This window comes from Lepus europaeus, chromosome 12 (genome assembly GCF_033115175.1).
Source record: "Lepus europaeus isolate LE1 chromosome 12, mLepTim1.pri, whole genome shotgun sequence".
In the NCBI taxonomy this organism is placed as follows: domain Eukaryota; kingdom Metazoa; phylum Chordata; class Mammalia; order Lagomorpha; family Leporidae; genus Lepus; species Lepus europaeus.
In genome coordinates this window covers 76,467,222-76,482,394 of record NC_084838.1, presented here as the reverse complement: position 1 = coordinate 76,482,394, position 15,173 = coordinate 76,467,222, and the positions used below count along the sequence as shown (strand labels likewise).

Sequence of the window (15,173 nt, the reverse complement as noted above, 5' to 3'; positions counted from 1 at the left end):
GCCCCAGAACATTCTTCATTTCTCCAAGAAGCGCTCCCCCGCCAGCGCTTCCTCCCCAGTGCCAGCCACCATCTGACAGTCTCGTTCATGGCCCGCTAGAACATGGCTCCAGGAAGCCACGAAACCAAGCAGCCAAGCGCTTGCTGAATGCAAGGGATGCAGGTGCTCCGGGGGTTTTGCCCGGGGAACTGATTGCCACAGCTCCAGGTTCCAGACTCTCCCTAAGGAAAGGTAAGCCCTGGCCACCTGCACGTGGACAAATACTGCACACAGAGCCCAGAGATCCAAAGTAAACGTTTTATTCTCTGTTCTGCCTTAGCAGTCTCTAATGTTGCAAGCATGAATACACGGAATCAAAATTAATTTGCTCCCTAAACGCCCTTCAGGAAATGTTGCCGCGTGGAAAGTTTCCTGCCCTTCCTAAGGCGAGTGGGATGGCAGGGGAACCCAAAACGAGGTGTGAGGGTAGCAGACAGATCAGGGTTAATCATCGCGTCCCCTGCCAACTGCTCTCTCGCTCGCTCGCTCACTCTCTCAGTGAAAAGCCGCAGGCCACTATAAATAGCAGCCCAGCAGCTCTGCCCTTCCAGTGAGGGCAAGAATGTGGCAACAAGGACAGGCAGGAGGGGTGAGGTGGCCAAGGAGCTGCAGCCCAGGTCCTGCCCACAGCAGGGCGTGGGAGGCCCCCTGCAGAGCACGACCGGATGCCTTCACAGCCCCCAGCTCCGTGCTGCCCACACCCTCACGGCCCTGGAAGGACCAACTTGTCCACCCCTGAATGCCCTCGGGCAGCCCAAAGGGAAGCGAAGGCGTGGGCGTGCCCCTCCGTTGGGGGAGTCCCCAGAAGGGGACCCCAACTCCCAGCCAGGAAGCAGAGAGGAGAGTCCCTCCCCTTGGCGTGGCCTTCCGTCTTCCGGGGGTCACAGGACAGTCTCCCGGACGACACCGATGAGGCTGTGTGGCCGCTCAGCTTCTGCCCGCCGGGGCCTCCTCTCGGCTCTCGGCCTCCCCACCGGGGCGAAGGTGCTCAGGTCGCCACAGCTCAGCAGGTGCAGCAGGCCGGGCTGTCTCCGTGAGGGCAGCGCCTGCGCCCTGGAAGTGCTGGGCTGCAATGGGGCCATTATCTTTGGGAGAATAAGGGGGAGGGAGGTAGAGAGAAATTAAAAAGTATCACCAGGTGCAGCTGCCTCCTGTATCCGCTACCCACCAGAATGTTTCATTGCTTGGAAAAAGAAGTGCAGCTCACTTCCAAGCCCAGGGATACTCTTGACTTTGGCTGTTGTCTCAAGTTCCTAAGAAATTCTCCAGCTCTCCTACTGGACCTGCCACGCCTAACTGACTTATCCACTGCACTTTCCTGCTCTGTAGCTGCCAATCTCACGACGTGTCTGCGGTCTGTGCTGGTTTTATCCTCACTGGGGTCTGCACACGAGCTGATGTGGTGGGTGGAAGAGTGCTGGGAACTTGTCAGAAACATGGATTTTCCAGCTGCCACCCACTCTGACACACAGTATAGAGGGGGCTGGCACATCTGGGGTTTTAGTAGGAACCCAAGCGCCATCAATGCACCTGAAATTTGAGAGCCACTGCCCTGGGATTGCAGTCAGGTAACCAGATCATAAAATGTCAGCTGAAGCCCATGACGCTTCTACTGGATCTCACAGCCTTGCAATGAACAACATAAAAGGTAGCCTCATTTATTTGTGAAAACTCTTTAAGAGAGCTTCTGGGGCCACCACTGTGGCACAGCAGGTTATCCTGTCGTCTGTAGCGCTGGCATCCCATATGGGTGCCAGTTCAAGTCCTGGCTATTCCACTTCTGATCCAGCTTCATGCTAATGGCCTGGAAAAGCAGCATAAAATAGCCCAGGTCTTTGGGCCTCTGCACCCTTGTAGGAGACCCAGAAGAAGCTCCTGGCTTCAGCCTGGCCCAGCCCCCCCAACCATCGTAGCCATTTGGGAAGTGAACCAGCAGATGGAAGATCTCTCTCTCTCTCTCTCTTTCTGTCTCCCTGGCTTTCAAATAAATATTTTTTTTAAAAAAAAAGCTTCCAATACTAGATCTATTTTGCAGTGTGTCATACATGTAACTTTAAAGACAGCATAATGCTACTTTGTAAAAATGGGAAAACTATTATGGGAAATTCCTCATACAACTACGATTGATCAGGGGAGACACAAGGCTGCACAGTCATGTCTACATGGCCTGTGACTGTGAGCACCTTGGCAAAAGGGTCCCGGATCAGCATCTAGCACCACAGAACAATCGTCTAAGTTCCTGTCCCGTCTGCACTACTCTAAGCTTTTGAGTTCACTGACAACTGAACCCTTTCAAAAGATGGATACTGGGATTCTGCCACCACCCTCCTAATTACATTCATCTTTAGGGCCTGTCCCTGTCTCCTGATTAAGAAGAAATTCCCAGCCTTCATAGAAGTAGACTCTGTGGACACTGATAGATTAGGACAAGCATTTTTGGTATTAGTGAAAATTAAAATGGATCTAAAACCTCACTCCAGGGATACTGAAAGAAAGAAAATATGCACGACTGGACACAGTCACAAATAAAAGGTGCCCCTCGGTTGTTCCTGCCCCTTCCTCTCTGGGGACCAGAAGAGCATTATGATGGAGGTCCAGTTCTGGAAGGCCCCAGTGAGCTGTCCTAACAGCTCTCCTGCTACCAACTCAGTGCCTGAACTTGTGGCAGATCTGGGGCATAAGGATCTGGCCAGTGTCTGCAAGAATAGCACGTGTTGTGCTGTAAGTGCTTGTTTTCTCTCCAGAGTGCTTCCCAGACCTGCCACCAGGTGGAAGGTACTGCCCTCCCCTAATCAGAGGCCAGCAGCCGTTGCAAAACGGCTCCAAGTGCTTGCACCTGTTTGATGGACTACTGGGCTAGACAGAGGGAAGGAGGCAGCGACTGACAACAAGCAGGATGTAAAGGTCTCCTCCCACACAGGTTACTAAACTGAAGCCTGCCCCAGAGCCATCGACTGGACCATTCTCAGGATGCAAAGGGCAGGAAGGGATAGGGCTGATACAAGTCATCAGATGGCTCTTCTCCTGTCAGTCCTACGGACTGAGCTAGCATGGCTGGCAGGGGAGTGGGGGTGGATGTGGCTTCTCTGCAACCAACAGGTGTAAAAGGAGAGCAGAAAGGAGGGTACAAGGAGCCGGAGCTGGGGCATAGAAGGTTAAGTCCCCACCTACAGTGCCAGCATCCCATACTGTACCAGTTCAAGTCCTGACTGCTCTGTTTCTGATCCAGCTCCCTGCTAATAGCTTGGAAAAGCAGAAGAAGATGGCCCAAGTGCTTGGCCCCCTGCACCCCCATTAGTAGGCCTGGAAAAAGCCCCTAGCTCCGGCTTCGGATCAGCCCAGCTCTGGCCATTGCAGTCATTTAGGGGGTGAACCAGTGGATGGAAGATCTATCTTTCTCTCTGCCTCTGCTTCTCTCTCAATATATAACTCTGCCTTTCAAATAAATAAATAAACCTTATTAAAAAAAAGGAAGGAGGGAAGGAGGGAAGGAGGGAAGGGAGGAGGGAAGGAGGGAAGGAGGGAAGGAGGGAAGGGAGGAGGGAAGGGAAGAGGGAAGGGAGGAGGGAAGGGAGGAGGGAAGGGAGGAGGGAAGGGAGGAGGGAAGGGAGGAGTGGGGAGAAGGTTCTTACCAGGAGGGAACTCCCTTCTTGCAGAGCTGTAGCCATCGAGCCCACCTACTCCAACCGCACTTTAAAAATGCGAAACCTGAGACCCGCATGGATTCCGTTCCTGACCCATTTTATCTTTTCCTGGCTGGCCTGCGGTGTTGGGGGCTGACCTTGTGCTCATTAATCTGCGGAAAGCTGATTCCTTTAAGTCCTATCAGCTTCTTTATCTTGCCAAACACTTCCTGGGAATGTGGACAGCTCCTCTATCTGCCAGTATTAAAAATCCACTTATGTCGTCATTTTCAAAGGGCTAAGCCGACAGAGTCAGGGAAGCTTCCGCTCAGGCCATCAGACACTGGATGCAATCCCCGGGGCTGTCAGCCCACGCTTCGGCCAGCCGTGCTCCCACCGCCCAAACTGGGTTCCCTTCCCAGCGGGGCTAAGAACACTGTGGCAGAGCTACCACCCCTAAAAGGAAAGCTCTCCTGCTTCCTCTTGCCCCTCTCCCTGCCCTCCGAACCCCATTCTCCTTGAGACTGTGGCCATGAACTTACTCTCTGCCTTGGACAGGAAACTGGAGAAGTCAGTTAAGCTGCAACAGAAGGGAGCTATCCGATTCATGCCCCGTATCAATAATCAAACTACCTGCTCTAGGAAACTGGCACTTGTGATGGCTTCCTCCATGTGCTCCTCGTCGGACTTCAGGACGGACTTAATGTTTTCTACAAGTTCATGGATGTCTGGGGCCATGCGGCAGGAGGACTGCTCCAGGAACCTCGCCACCAGCAGCTTGGTGTCCATGTAAGATCTGTAATCTATCAGCGACCGTGGCCTGCCCCGCGAAGCTCTGGGTCGCAGGCCTGTCCTCAGAGTCACCGCGGCCAGGTCCAGTCTCCTCTCAGTCTGAGTGGCCACTTCACAGCTGAGCACGGGGGCAGCTGTGGGCAGAAACAAACAACGTGGACCCACCGGCCAAGCCCCCGGGGACCCGCGTCTGTACCTGAAACAGCACAGACCGTGCAACGCGGCCTGGAAAGCACGTGACAGATGCTGGCAGCCATGCACGTGTTGCTTTCCATCTTGCAGAAGGAAAAGAAAACAGCAATGATGACATAACACTTGCTTCCCGAAGTGCAGTTCCAAACATTGAGTCGGGACGCATAAAACACAACCGCTAAGGTACAGACAGATGACAGGGGCTTCAGAATGCAAACCATGACACAGCAAGTTCCATGGGGAATGGATGGGCCAAGCAGAAAAAGTCCGGCTGCACAATGAACGGATGCTCCCCGGGGGGAGGATGAAGGGGGCACTGAGAGAGAGGAAGGGGCTGACGACAGACAAGGCTGTGGGATGAACAAAATGCCCCGTTCACCTGGACTGTACCTGTGTCCTCAGCACCCCCGAGGGCATTATACTGCCTTACACGGCCGACGCTCACACCATGGCTATGAGGTAGATCTACAGCTATTACAAAAATTCAGGTCCAGAAAATGTACACAGCATTCTGGAAGTCAGCAGAGAGCCTGGGCAGTCCACCAGAGGCTCTGATTTCCGCAGCTACCTACATCCGCAGTGGGGCAAAGACCTGCAGAAGGCTACTGCTCGGGGGGACAGGTGAAGGGAGACTCAAGTCCGGTTTCCACGTGTCCTTAAGCCAGCCAGCAGCCCTCAGTGTACGCAACACTGGTGACTTCAGTCTGCCAAGGCCTGAGAAACAGGAATTTAGATATTCGAGGAAGACAGGAAGCAGCGGGTAGGAGAGCAGGTGGAGGAGGGGGTGCACTCCTTTTCCTCTCGAGAAAGGCGGGCACGGCACGAGGGGCTCTGACCCAGGAGGAGCCAGTGTGCTTGTCGGAGTGCGAGAGTCTTCCAGGAACACCAGCTAAAGGCGCTCACGAGTGAGGACTCATCTACCGGGCGGCAGCTGGGTGCCCTGCACAGGGGGGCGCTCCAGCAGGTACACAGGCGGTATCCTCGCCCCTGCACGACCGCAGAACGGGAACGGGTTCTGGAACGCTCTCCCTAAGCTGGCCATACAGCGGAGTCCCAGCTGGAGTCCTCACTTCCCAGGGAGGGGTGGGGGGCCCAGGCCGCAGGCAGCTGTGGGGAGGCAGAAGCACGTTGGGCACTTCCTGCCCACTCGGCGGCTGCTGTGGAGACAAGAGGAGTGTGTCCTGTCTGGCTCCCACACGGTCAGTCCAGAGCTGTGGGAAACATCACAAGCTGTCAGGGGCACAGGAGAAGCCTGCAAAGGCTCCAGACGAGGGGGAGAGGGGGAGGAGAGAGAGAGAGGAAAGAGAGCGAGAAAGAGAGAGAAAAAGAGAGAGGAGAGAGAGAGAGAGAGAGAGAGAGAGAGAGAGAGAGGATGTTCACAGTTGAACCCACTTAGAGTTCTGGCAGGGCAGAGGGCAGCTCCCAGAACAGTTCATGAGAAGAAGTCCCTACTCATGGGGTTACAGGACATTTCCAGTTTCTTCCCTTTATTATTATCTTTTACAATTTTCCACAATGAAGAGATAACTGGACATGTTCAGGTATTCATATATGAAGAATCCTCAAAAACTCCACGGAAAATGTGTATTACGAAAAACCTGGGACCAGCACACAGAGGGTAAAGCCACTGCCTGTGACATCAGCAGCTCAAATGGGTGCCGCTCCACTTCCGACCCAGCTCCCTGTGAATGCACCTGGGAAAGCAGCAGAGAACGGTCCAAGTCCCTGGGCCCCTGTGACCCATGTAGGAGACCAGGCTGGAGTTCCAGGCTCCTGGCTTGGGCCTGGCTCAGCCCCAGCCATTGAGGCCATTTGGTGAGTGAACCAGTGCACAAAAGATCTCTGTCTCCCCTTCTCTCTCTTTGTGACTCTCCCTTTCAAATTAAAAAAAGGAAAAGAAAAACCTATGCATGAATTTCAAAATGTCTAGGACTCAAACTTTTTTTCTTTTTAAGATTTATTTATTTACTTGAAAAGCAGAGTTACAGAGAAAGAAAGAGGCAGAGAAAGAGGTCTTCCATCTACTGGTTCACTCCCCAAATGACCGCATCCAAAGCCGATCTGAGCCGATCCAAAGCCAGGAAACAGGAGCTTCTTCCAGGTCTCCCATGCAGGTGCAGGGGCCCAAGGACTTGGGCCATCTTCTTCTGCTTTCCCATGCCAAAGCAAAGAGCTGGATCAGAAGTGGAACAGCCGGGACTCGAACCAGTGCTCATATGGGACGCTGGCACTGCAGACAGTGGCTTTTACCCACTATGCCACAGCGCCGGCCTTTAACAAACATCTTTTATTTCCACCTTTGCATGAACTTTTTGAAGTTCATATTCAGAAAAAAAAGTGTTTTTTTAAACTTTTTAAGTAAATAACATCCATACACAAACACGCTGAAAACTGACAGGGAGAGAGCGTGTGCATTTCACACCATCCAAAGTTCTGAAAACAGGGTGGCATTTCAATGATTCAAGCTACCTCAACAACAAGTGTTGAATTATAAAGGACAGGTAAAAATGAGTACAGTCCTCCTGCTTTTCCTTAACAATGCACAATTGCACAGGATTGCAGGCACCTGGAAATCAGGCCCGGGACTGTGGCACTTTCTTCCTGGGCTATGCAGTACAGCGAGCAGTCCAATGCTTTGGGTGATGACCACGTTCAAAAGCAAACCCTACCAGCCTCAGAAGATGTGGCCCAGGGCCACTGCTCCCGGGCGTGCGGAATTCCTGGCGTTCCCCAGGATACTGAGCCTCCCTCCAGAGACCACGGAACCTGCAGGCCACAGCCACCCTGGCACCTTTGGACAAATGAGCAGAGTGCTCTTCAGAGAGCTTGGGGGTGAGCTCACCTCTCTCCTCGCAGTGATGGAGCACGGGGTCACTCTTTGATCTTGTCCGCAGGGGTGGGGGGGCTCTCCGGCTTCGCATGGGAGGCCCCAGGTTTGAGCTGGGAGTTGATAAGGATGTGCTTTCTTCTCCAGGTGTACCTGGGATGTCCTCACCTGATAGAGAGAGAGAAAACATAAATGATTCTTCTGCAGCCTTCAAAGTGCTGGGCAGGAAGCACCTGTGGGCCAGGCCTGCCAGGGCCAAAGTGATACACAGTCACTAACATTTACTTAGGCTGCTGGCCCGGGGAGCTTTTTCCCAGCACTATGGGAAAATCTGCCTCTCCAAACCACCCCTCCACACCTAAAACAAGCAAAAAAAAAAAAAAAAAGTTAAATCCAAAAGCAAAACAAAGACCCACGCCAAAATGTTCATTTCTCCCAAAGCGGCTCAGAATCTCCCTGGAGGCATCCTCCTGCAGCGTTTCCTGGGTTCTGAGGGCTCAGGATGAGCCTGGCCCCACGGAAGGGACCACCTGCACAGGTTGGGGGGGGGGGGGGCTGCCGTGTGGGCTGCAGACCAAATGCACGCAGAGGAGGCATCTGCAGACCCCAGAGCAGCACAGGCCGGGCTGTGAAACTTGCAGACAGTGAAGTTAAGAGCTAGAGGCCATCCAAGGAATCAGCGAGCCTGCTCTGGAACTAAATGACTTCTGCTCAGGACAACAAAATCGCATCATCTGGAGGCCTGAGTTGTGGCTCAGGAAACTGTTCTTACAAATGAAAGAATCAGAGGCAGGCATATGTCACAGTAGTTGAGACACTGCTTGGGACGCCTGCATCCCATATCGGAGTGCCTGGTTCAAGCTCTGACTCCTAGGCTTCTGATCCAGCTTCTTGCTGATGCACACCCTGGGAAGCAGCAGATGACTGCTCACATAGCTGAACACCTGCCACCCACGTGGAGATCTGGACTGAGTACCCAGCTCCTGGCTGTTGCAGGCCTTTGAGAGTGAACCAGTGGATGCAGGAACTCTCTCCCTCTCACTCTTGCTATCTCTATATCTCTCCCTGCCTTTCAAATAAAATGAAAATAAATAAGTTTACTTTATTTAAAGATTTATTATTTGAAAGGCAGAGCTACAGATAGGCAGAGGCAGAGAGAGAGAGAGAGAGTCTTCCATCCGCCGGTTCATTCCCCAGATGGCCGCAACGGCTGGAGCTAAACTGATCCAAAGCCAGGAGCCAGGAGCCTCCTCCAGGTCTCCCACATGGCTGCAGGGGCCCAAGCACTTGGGCCATCTTCTACTGCTTTCCCAGGCCATAGCAGAGAGCTGGATCGGAAGTGGAGCAGCCTGCACTCAAACGGGCACCCATATAGGATGCCGGTACTGCAGACCAGGGCTTTAACCCATTGTGCCACAGCACTGGCCCCAGTTTATTTTTTTAAAAGTTTTAAATGGAAGACTTATGGGACAGGCATTTAACCTAGTGATTAAGATTCTGGTTAAGACACCTACAGTCCCATATCAGAATGGCTAGGTTTGATACCCAACTCCAATTCCTGACTCCACTTTCCTGCTAATGCAGGCCCTGGGAGGCAGCAATGATACCTCAAGTCATTGGGTTCTTGCTACACACATGGGAGACCTGGACTGGGTTCCTGGCTCCTGGCTTTGTTGCATCTGTCTTGGAGTGAACTAGTTGATGAGAGTTTTTCTCTCTCTAATTGGTTGATTGAAAAACATATAAAAAGATCAGCTTTTATTGTGGTACTGCAGGGTAGGCCATCACTTGGGACATCCACATCTCATATTAGATTGCCTAGGATACAGTCCTAACCCGACATCACATCCAGCTCCCTGCTAATGTTCCTGGGAGGCAGCAGATGAGAGCCCAAGTCCTTGGGCTCCTGACACACAGGTGGGAGACTCGGCTGGAGTTCTTGGCTCCTGGTTTCCACCAGGCCCAGCCTCGGCTGCTGCCGGTATTTGGTATTTGGTAAGATCAGTGAATGGAAGAGCACTCTATATATGCGTCTCTTCCTTTCTCTCCTGTCATTTTGCCCTGCAAATGAATATACAAGCTTTTCTTTAAAAAATGGAAGAATTACAAACATAGCTGGGATCACAGTCCCACAGCTCTTCAGAAGATGGAAGGTGAACAGAACAGAAGAACCCATCCAAGGGGCACTGCTGGAAAATGAGCCCCTCCAAAACAGCCGAAAGCTGCTCCGGAATTTATTACCACTTACAATTTTGTCCCAATAGACAATCCTCTGTGCCGGTTAAAACCGCCTCAGTGTGAGAGGTGCTAACGGCGCTCCCTTACATTACAAGGATAAGTGAAAACTGATTCTAGTATTTAACGGAAGACTGAAAATCAGAGTTCCCGCGAAGGCAGCATGCCCTGGGCCCAAGGTTGACACAGTGCAGGCTCACAAAAAACCTGCCCCCCCCCATTAAAAAAAAAAAAGTTTATCTTAACAGAAAAAAGCCACCGCTAACACAATACAAGAATGGCAAATGGAATCTACTCCATTTCACAGGTTCCTGAGAGTGGTCTGATTATTCATAAAAGATTCAAAGGGCATTTTTCCTGTTCACCTGTGATCTCCCAGTTAGAAGCCTAATTACTGGTGATAATGTTGTACCTAGAAAGAAGGATATAGCTGGAGACACTTGCTCCAAAATTTTTTTTTAAGATTTACTTTATTTGAAAGGCGAGAGAGAGAGAGAGAGAGAGAGACTGAAAGAGATCTTCCACCCATGGTTCACTCCCCAAATGGTTGGAACAACCAGGGCTGGGCCAGACCAAAGCCAGAAGGCAGGAGTTTCTTTCATGCCTCCCATGTGGGTGGCAGGGGCCCAAGGACTTGGACCATCTTCTGCGGCTTTCCCAGGTGCATTAGCAGGGAGTTCAATCAGAAGCGGAGCAGCCGGGACTCCAACTGGCACCCATATGGGATGCCAACATCGCAGGGGGCAGCTTAACCTGCTATGCCACAACGCCAGCCTTACTCCAAGAATTTCTGACCTCTAAGAAAATAGCAAACTGGTTATTATTTTACTGCGTTTTAATCTACTGGATCATGACGTGGGACAGCGATGACGCGGGATTACCTTGAGTCACTTGGGCACAGACCACTTCCAGCGGGCTTGTAGCAGTCTCTGCCCCTTCTGGAATCCGGAACGCGGGTCCCTGAATGGCGGGACAGAAGAGGGTTACTGTGCTGTGGTCAGCTCACCCGCAGCACAGCCCGGTGAGGCCCCTGGGGTACTGCGTGAGGGCTGCGAGCGACGTACCTGCTCCTGGTCCATCTGGCTCACCACCGCTTCGTATGGGGGCGGCGGGTCCAGGGGACAGAACACCTCCACGCCTTTGATTCGTGCTCCGTAGATGTGCGGCACGGGGATGATGTCAGAGGCGGCCATCCTAGGAACAGCGTGGCGCCGTGAGGAAGCCCGCTGTGCCGGTGGCCATCGGCCCCTTGGGGCGAGGGGCCACTCCCCATCCTCACCTCAGCCACCTGGTCCACCCCACCCCTCCCTCCGCCTCCACAAACGCCAATCCACAGGACAGAAAAGGGACCGGGGGCTCCCTGGGGGCTTGGGGAGGGCAGGAAGGGGCGTGACCGCCACTGGGTAGGGGTCTCCTTGGAAGTGAGGAAACGAATGAGATGGAGGTGTTGGAGGCATGGTGCTGCCACTGAATTTTACACTTCAAAGGGGTTAATTTCCTGTTATGTGGATTGCTCAACACCAGGGACTGCTTCTTACATTAGTACCCGAGCAGTTTCTCGTGCCATACACGGCAGACTCACCGTTTGCCAAAGAAATACCTGAAAGGTGAGTTAACATAAAGCAAGAAGTGAACCCAGCTCAGAGCCGGTGCGGCGACCGCAGGAGCAGCCAGGGAGCTCCCCCAGGAGCTGCCCGCCAGGCCCACCCCGCGGTCAGGGGGCGCTCTCACCCACAGGGCTGCGGGCAGGGGCAAGCCAGGGGCTGCGGTGGGAAGCACAGGTCTGTACTCTGCTCGCCCCTGAACCCAGTCCAGGTGGCCAGTAGGCTGGCACTCATTTGTAACAGGAACCCCACCACCACCAACAGAGGGAGAAGCACACCCAAGAGTGGAATGAACACGGGGAAGGGGTCTCACAGCTGAAACAAACGATGTGGGTGCAGAGCAGCTGAACCTCAGGGAGAAGCCCACTCCATACCCTGCTACTTTAATTAGAACCACAGCGGCTGTTCTCTAGGGTCAGTGAGTTTCTCCCCACAGCCTCCTTCTCCCATTCTGGGCCTGGGAATACATGAAGGTTCTTTATTGCTCACTGTTTACATTTGCCATATTTACCAATAAAAGTGTTACGATTCCCATTCTTCATCATCTACAAATTACTGACGTTTAGACTTCCAAACTGCCTCCACCACAACCCCCAACTGCTTCTTAGATGATTTTCTGGGGGAAAGGGTTGTTTTTTGAGGGAGTTGTTTGTTTGTTTGTTGTCCTATGTGTGGCGGACCCTTGAGCAAATTTTTTTAAATCTGGAAGATTTCCTGCCAATGTTCATGGATAATTCCACAAAATAAGAAACTAGATAATGAAAAACATGAATTTTAAAATAATTACTGTAAAAAAACATGCACACAAAAATTCAGAAAACCTTCATTCTGGCTATGGAACATTAGAGAATGGAAAAAAAATAAGATAATAGCAAAAGTTTAACATCTGTTCTTGAGATACAAAAAAGGGAAAAACTCAAAGAGCCTGATAAAAAGGCGGGTTCTGGGGGTCAGATGCATGCAGGTGACTGAATTTATGATCACTTCATTTTCTTCTTTGTGCCCATTTGAAGTCTGATAGGTGGAGGCAAAAAGTTGAAAAAGTTGTGACAGTCTTTCTAAGAACAAAATTCTGGAATTCTGGGATTTAAAACAAAAAATGGGACTTGTGCAGTCTGAAGGAAAACACAGGAAAGCTCTGCCCCTTTTCCTGTACGTTCCTCTGGCCATGAACCACACTCATTCCCTGCCTGTCCAGAAATGGAAGGGAGAAGGTTCTGGGTCGACACCCACTTGGCTGCACATACACCTAGCAAGTGCAGCCTCCCATCCAAGGAGAAGTGGCCGTCATGGGGCGGGAGTCCTGGCCAGAGCAGCCTGAAAGACATGTGTTCCTCTGCCTCGGTCCACCTTCTGTTGCTTTAACAGAATGCCTGAGGCTGAGCAATCTATAAAGAAGTGAAGGCGATTTGGGCTCACAGTTCTGGAGGCCAACAGTCCAAGGGCATCGTGGTGGCATCTGGCAAGAGTAGCAACAGCTGCAGAGTGAGGGGCCACGTGTGGAGGACACAGCACCAGGGAAGTGTCGTCCTAACAATGCGCTCTCCAGGGGACCTGATCCAGGCCTGCCAGATGAACCCAGCCCCAAAGGAAAGGCAGGGATCCCTCCCAATGACCCACACACCCCAGAGGCCCCACCTCCACACAGCACCACCAGAGAATGCAGGCTGCAACATGAGTTTAGAAGGGACAAACCCCATTAAACCACAGCAACCCTGAGAGCAGGACTTGCCCATGGGTTTCCTCCAACCAAGGCCATGAGAAATTCCAAGAAGCCACTCTTCTGGCCCTAACTGGAGACTGCTGACCAATGACTGACAAAGTTTGTTTCGACCAAGGCGACCTAGGGGCTCCTTCTGTCCCCTCCAAAGGGCCCGGCTGCAGCCTTTAATTAGCATAACCCCCATGAACCAGCCTTCCAAAACTTACAAGCCTCAGCAAACAACACAGGCATTGCTTCCCTGCTGTGGGCTTTAGCTAGAAAATGAAACCCTCAGCGCTGCCTGCCTATTGTGGGATAGCCCTGCCAGCTTACACCCCGAGCTGGGGTGACCTGCGCCCTCACGGAGGAGGGGCCTTGCTGAAGGCCACCGGCTTAGAAGAGCAGGTCCCATGTCAGAACCTGAACCATCGCAGAATCTCTTCCAGGGGAAACGGGGTGCTTTTTCCAACCTGGCCACAGAAGGAATGACTTCAGAGTGGCCATCCCCAGGACCAGAAGAGCCTCACTGTGAGCAAGGCTGCTTCAGCGTCAACAAAAGAGAGTCTTTCCCATTAAGCAACTTCTCATTTTACTGGTGAGTTGCTGGCTTTTGCTCTGATCCTCTGTCACTCCCGACCCTAGCCATGGAGTCCAACCCCTCTGGGAGGTTCTAATCCCAAGATCGGCCTGGACCTCCCCTCTAGGAACCGTCTCTCACTGCCTGTGGTGGGACCCAGGTCTCAGTGTGGTCAATGCTCTGCAAAAGTCAATGGGCCACGGGGCCGGCGCCGTGGTTCACTAGGCTAATCCTCCACCTGTGGCACCGGCATCCCATATGAGCACCAGGTTCTAGTCCCAGTTGTTCCTCTTCCAGTTCAGCTCTCTGCTGTGGCCTGGGAGTGCAGTGGAGGATGGCCCAAGTGCTTGGGCCCTGCACCCGCATGGGAGACCAGGAGGAAGCACTTGGCTCCTGGCTTCGGATCGGCATAGCTCTGGCTGTAGCGGCCATTTGGGGGGGTGAACCAATGGAAGGAAGACCTTTCTCTCTCTCTCTCTCTCTCTCTCTCTCTCTCTCTCTCTCTCTCACTGTCTATAACTCTACCTGTCAAATTAAAAAAAAAAAAAAAGGCAATGGGCCATGGTGGCTGCAGTTGAGCCCTGTTCCATCTGGGATGGTTGCTCAGTTTGTTTTTCTTTTTTTTTTATAGGAATGAAGTCTTTAAAAATCTGCTGCCTGCTAAGGTAAGGGTAAACGTTCCTGAGAGTAGCAGACACACCAAGAGCATGTGGAACAGTGAACTAGTGATGGGGAGCATGTCGCAATGGCTCCTGTGTAGGAAACCTAACCCCCATGCAACAGCGTCGGGAGGTGGAGTTGTCAGCAAGAGTTTAGGTCACGTGGGCTCTGCCCTGAAGAATGGGTTAATGCCATGTAAAGAGGGCTCCAGGGAGCGAGTTCTCCTTCCATCTCCGGCCACAGGAGCACACAACGCTCCTCCCCTCTGGGGGACTCAGCCATCAGGCACCACCACCTTGGAAAACCCAAGACTGGCACCTTGACCTTGAACTTGACCTTGAATTTCTCAGTCTCTAGAACTGGGATGAATAAGCTTCTGTTCTTGGTAAACTACCCAAGCTGTGGCACCCTGTTACAGCAGCACAAATGGACTCAGACAACGGTCTAAGCTTTTAAATCAGTAAAAGGTTCTGTATGTCCTTTATCTTATAACAATGTTCCCAGCAGTCGTGTCACAACCAGGTGAATGGGGAGACAGGCACAGAAATGGTAAGAGACCTGTCCAAGGAGACCCCAGAGCCTAGGCTCTCTCAACTTCATCACCAAGTCTCCAGGAAGCCTTTGCTGGTTCACGATGAAGAGCACCAGAAATGAATTCAAATTCAAACAGATCACTGCAGAGAATACGTTCAGCTTCTGTGCTGCAAATAGGCCTTAAAATTCATCCAAGGATAATGCTGCCTCCGATCCAAACACGAAACTTCTCTGTCTGCCGCAAAGCTGTACCCGGGCCAGGGGCACATGGAGACACAGTTGCTGCCTTTTGGATTCCTGGCACGGGCCAATTTCTGAGAACCGGGGCCACCCTGGAGTAGTGGAGGGGGTGAGGGCCACCCCGTCCTGGGCCTACAAAGCAGAGAAG

The 15,173-nt window shown here is 52.3% G+C and overlaps 1 protein-coding gene across 3 annotated transcripts in view; it reads right to left on the bottom strand.

The window, feature by feature from the left end:
• Positions 1–300: 300 nt before the first annotated feature.
• ENTREP1 (endosomal transmembrane epsin interactor 1) overlaps positions 301–15,173 on the bottom strand; it is a 126,494-nt gene continuing 111,621 nt past the window's right edge. For all 3 annotated transcript variants that reach the window (XM_062207069.1, XM_062207067.1, XM_062207068.1), the window contains 5 exons: positions 10,773–10,902; positions 10,590–10,668; positions 7,489–7,641; positions 4,296–4,588; positions 301–1,124 (listed from right to left, as the gene is read on the bottom strand). In XM_062207069.1, coding sequence (XP_062063053.1) covers positions 921–1,124; positions 4,296–4,588; positions 7,489–7,641; positions 10,590–10,668; positions 10,773–10,902 — 859 coding nt within the window. In that variant the 3' untranslated portion in view covers positions 301–920. The remainder of the gene's footprint in view (positions 1,125–4,295; positions 4,589–7,488; positions 7,642–10,589; positions 10,669–10,772; positions 10,903–15,173) is intronic.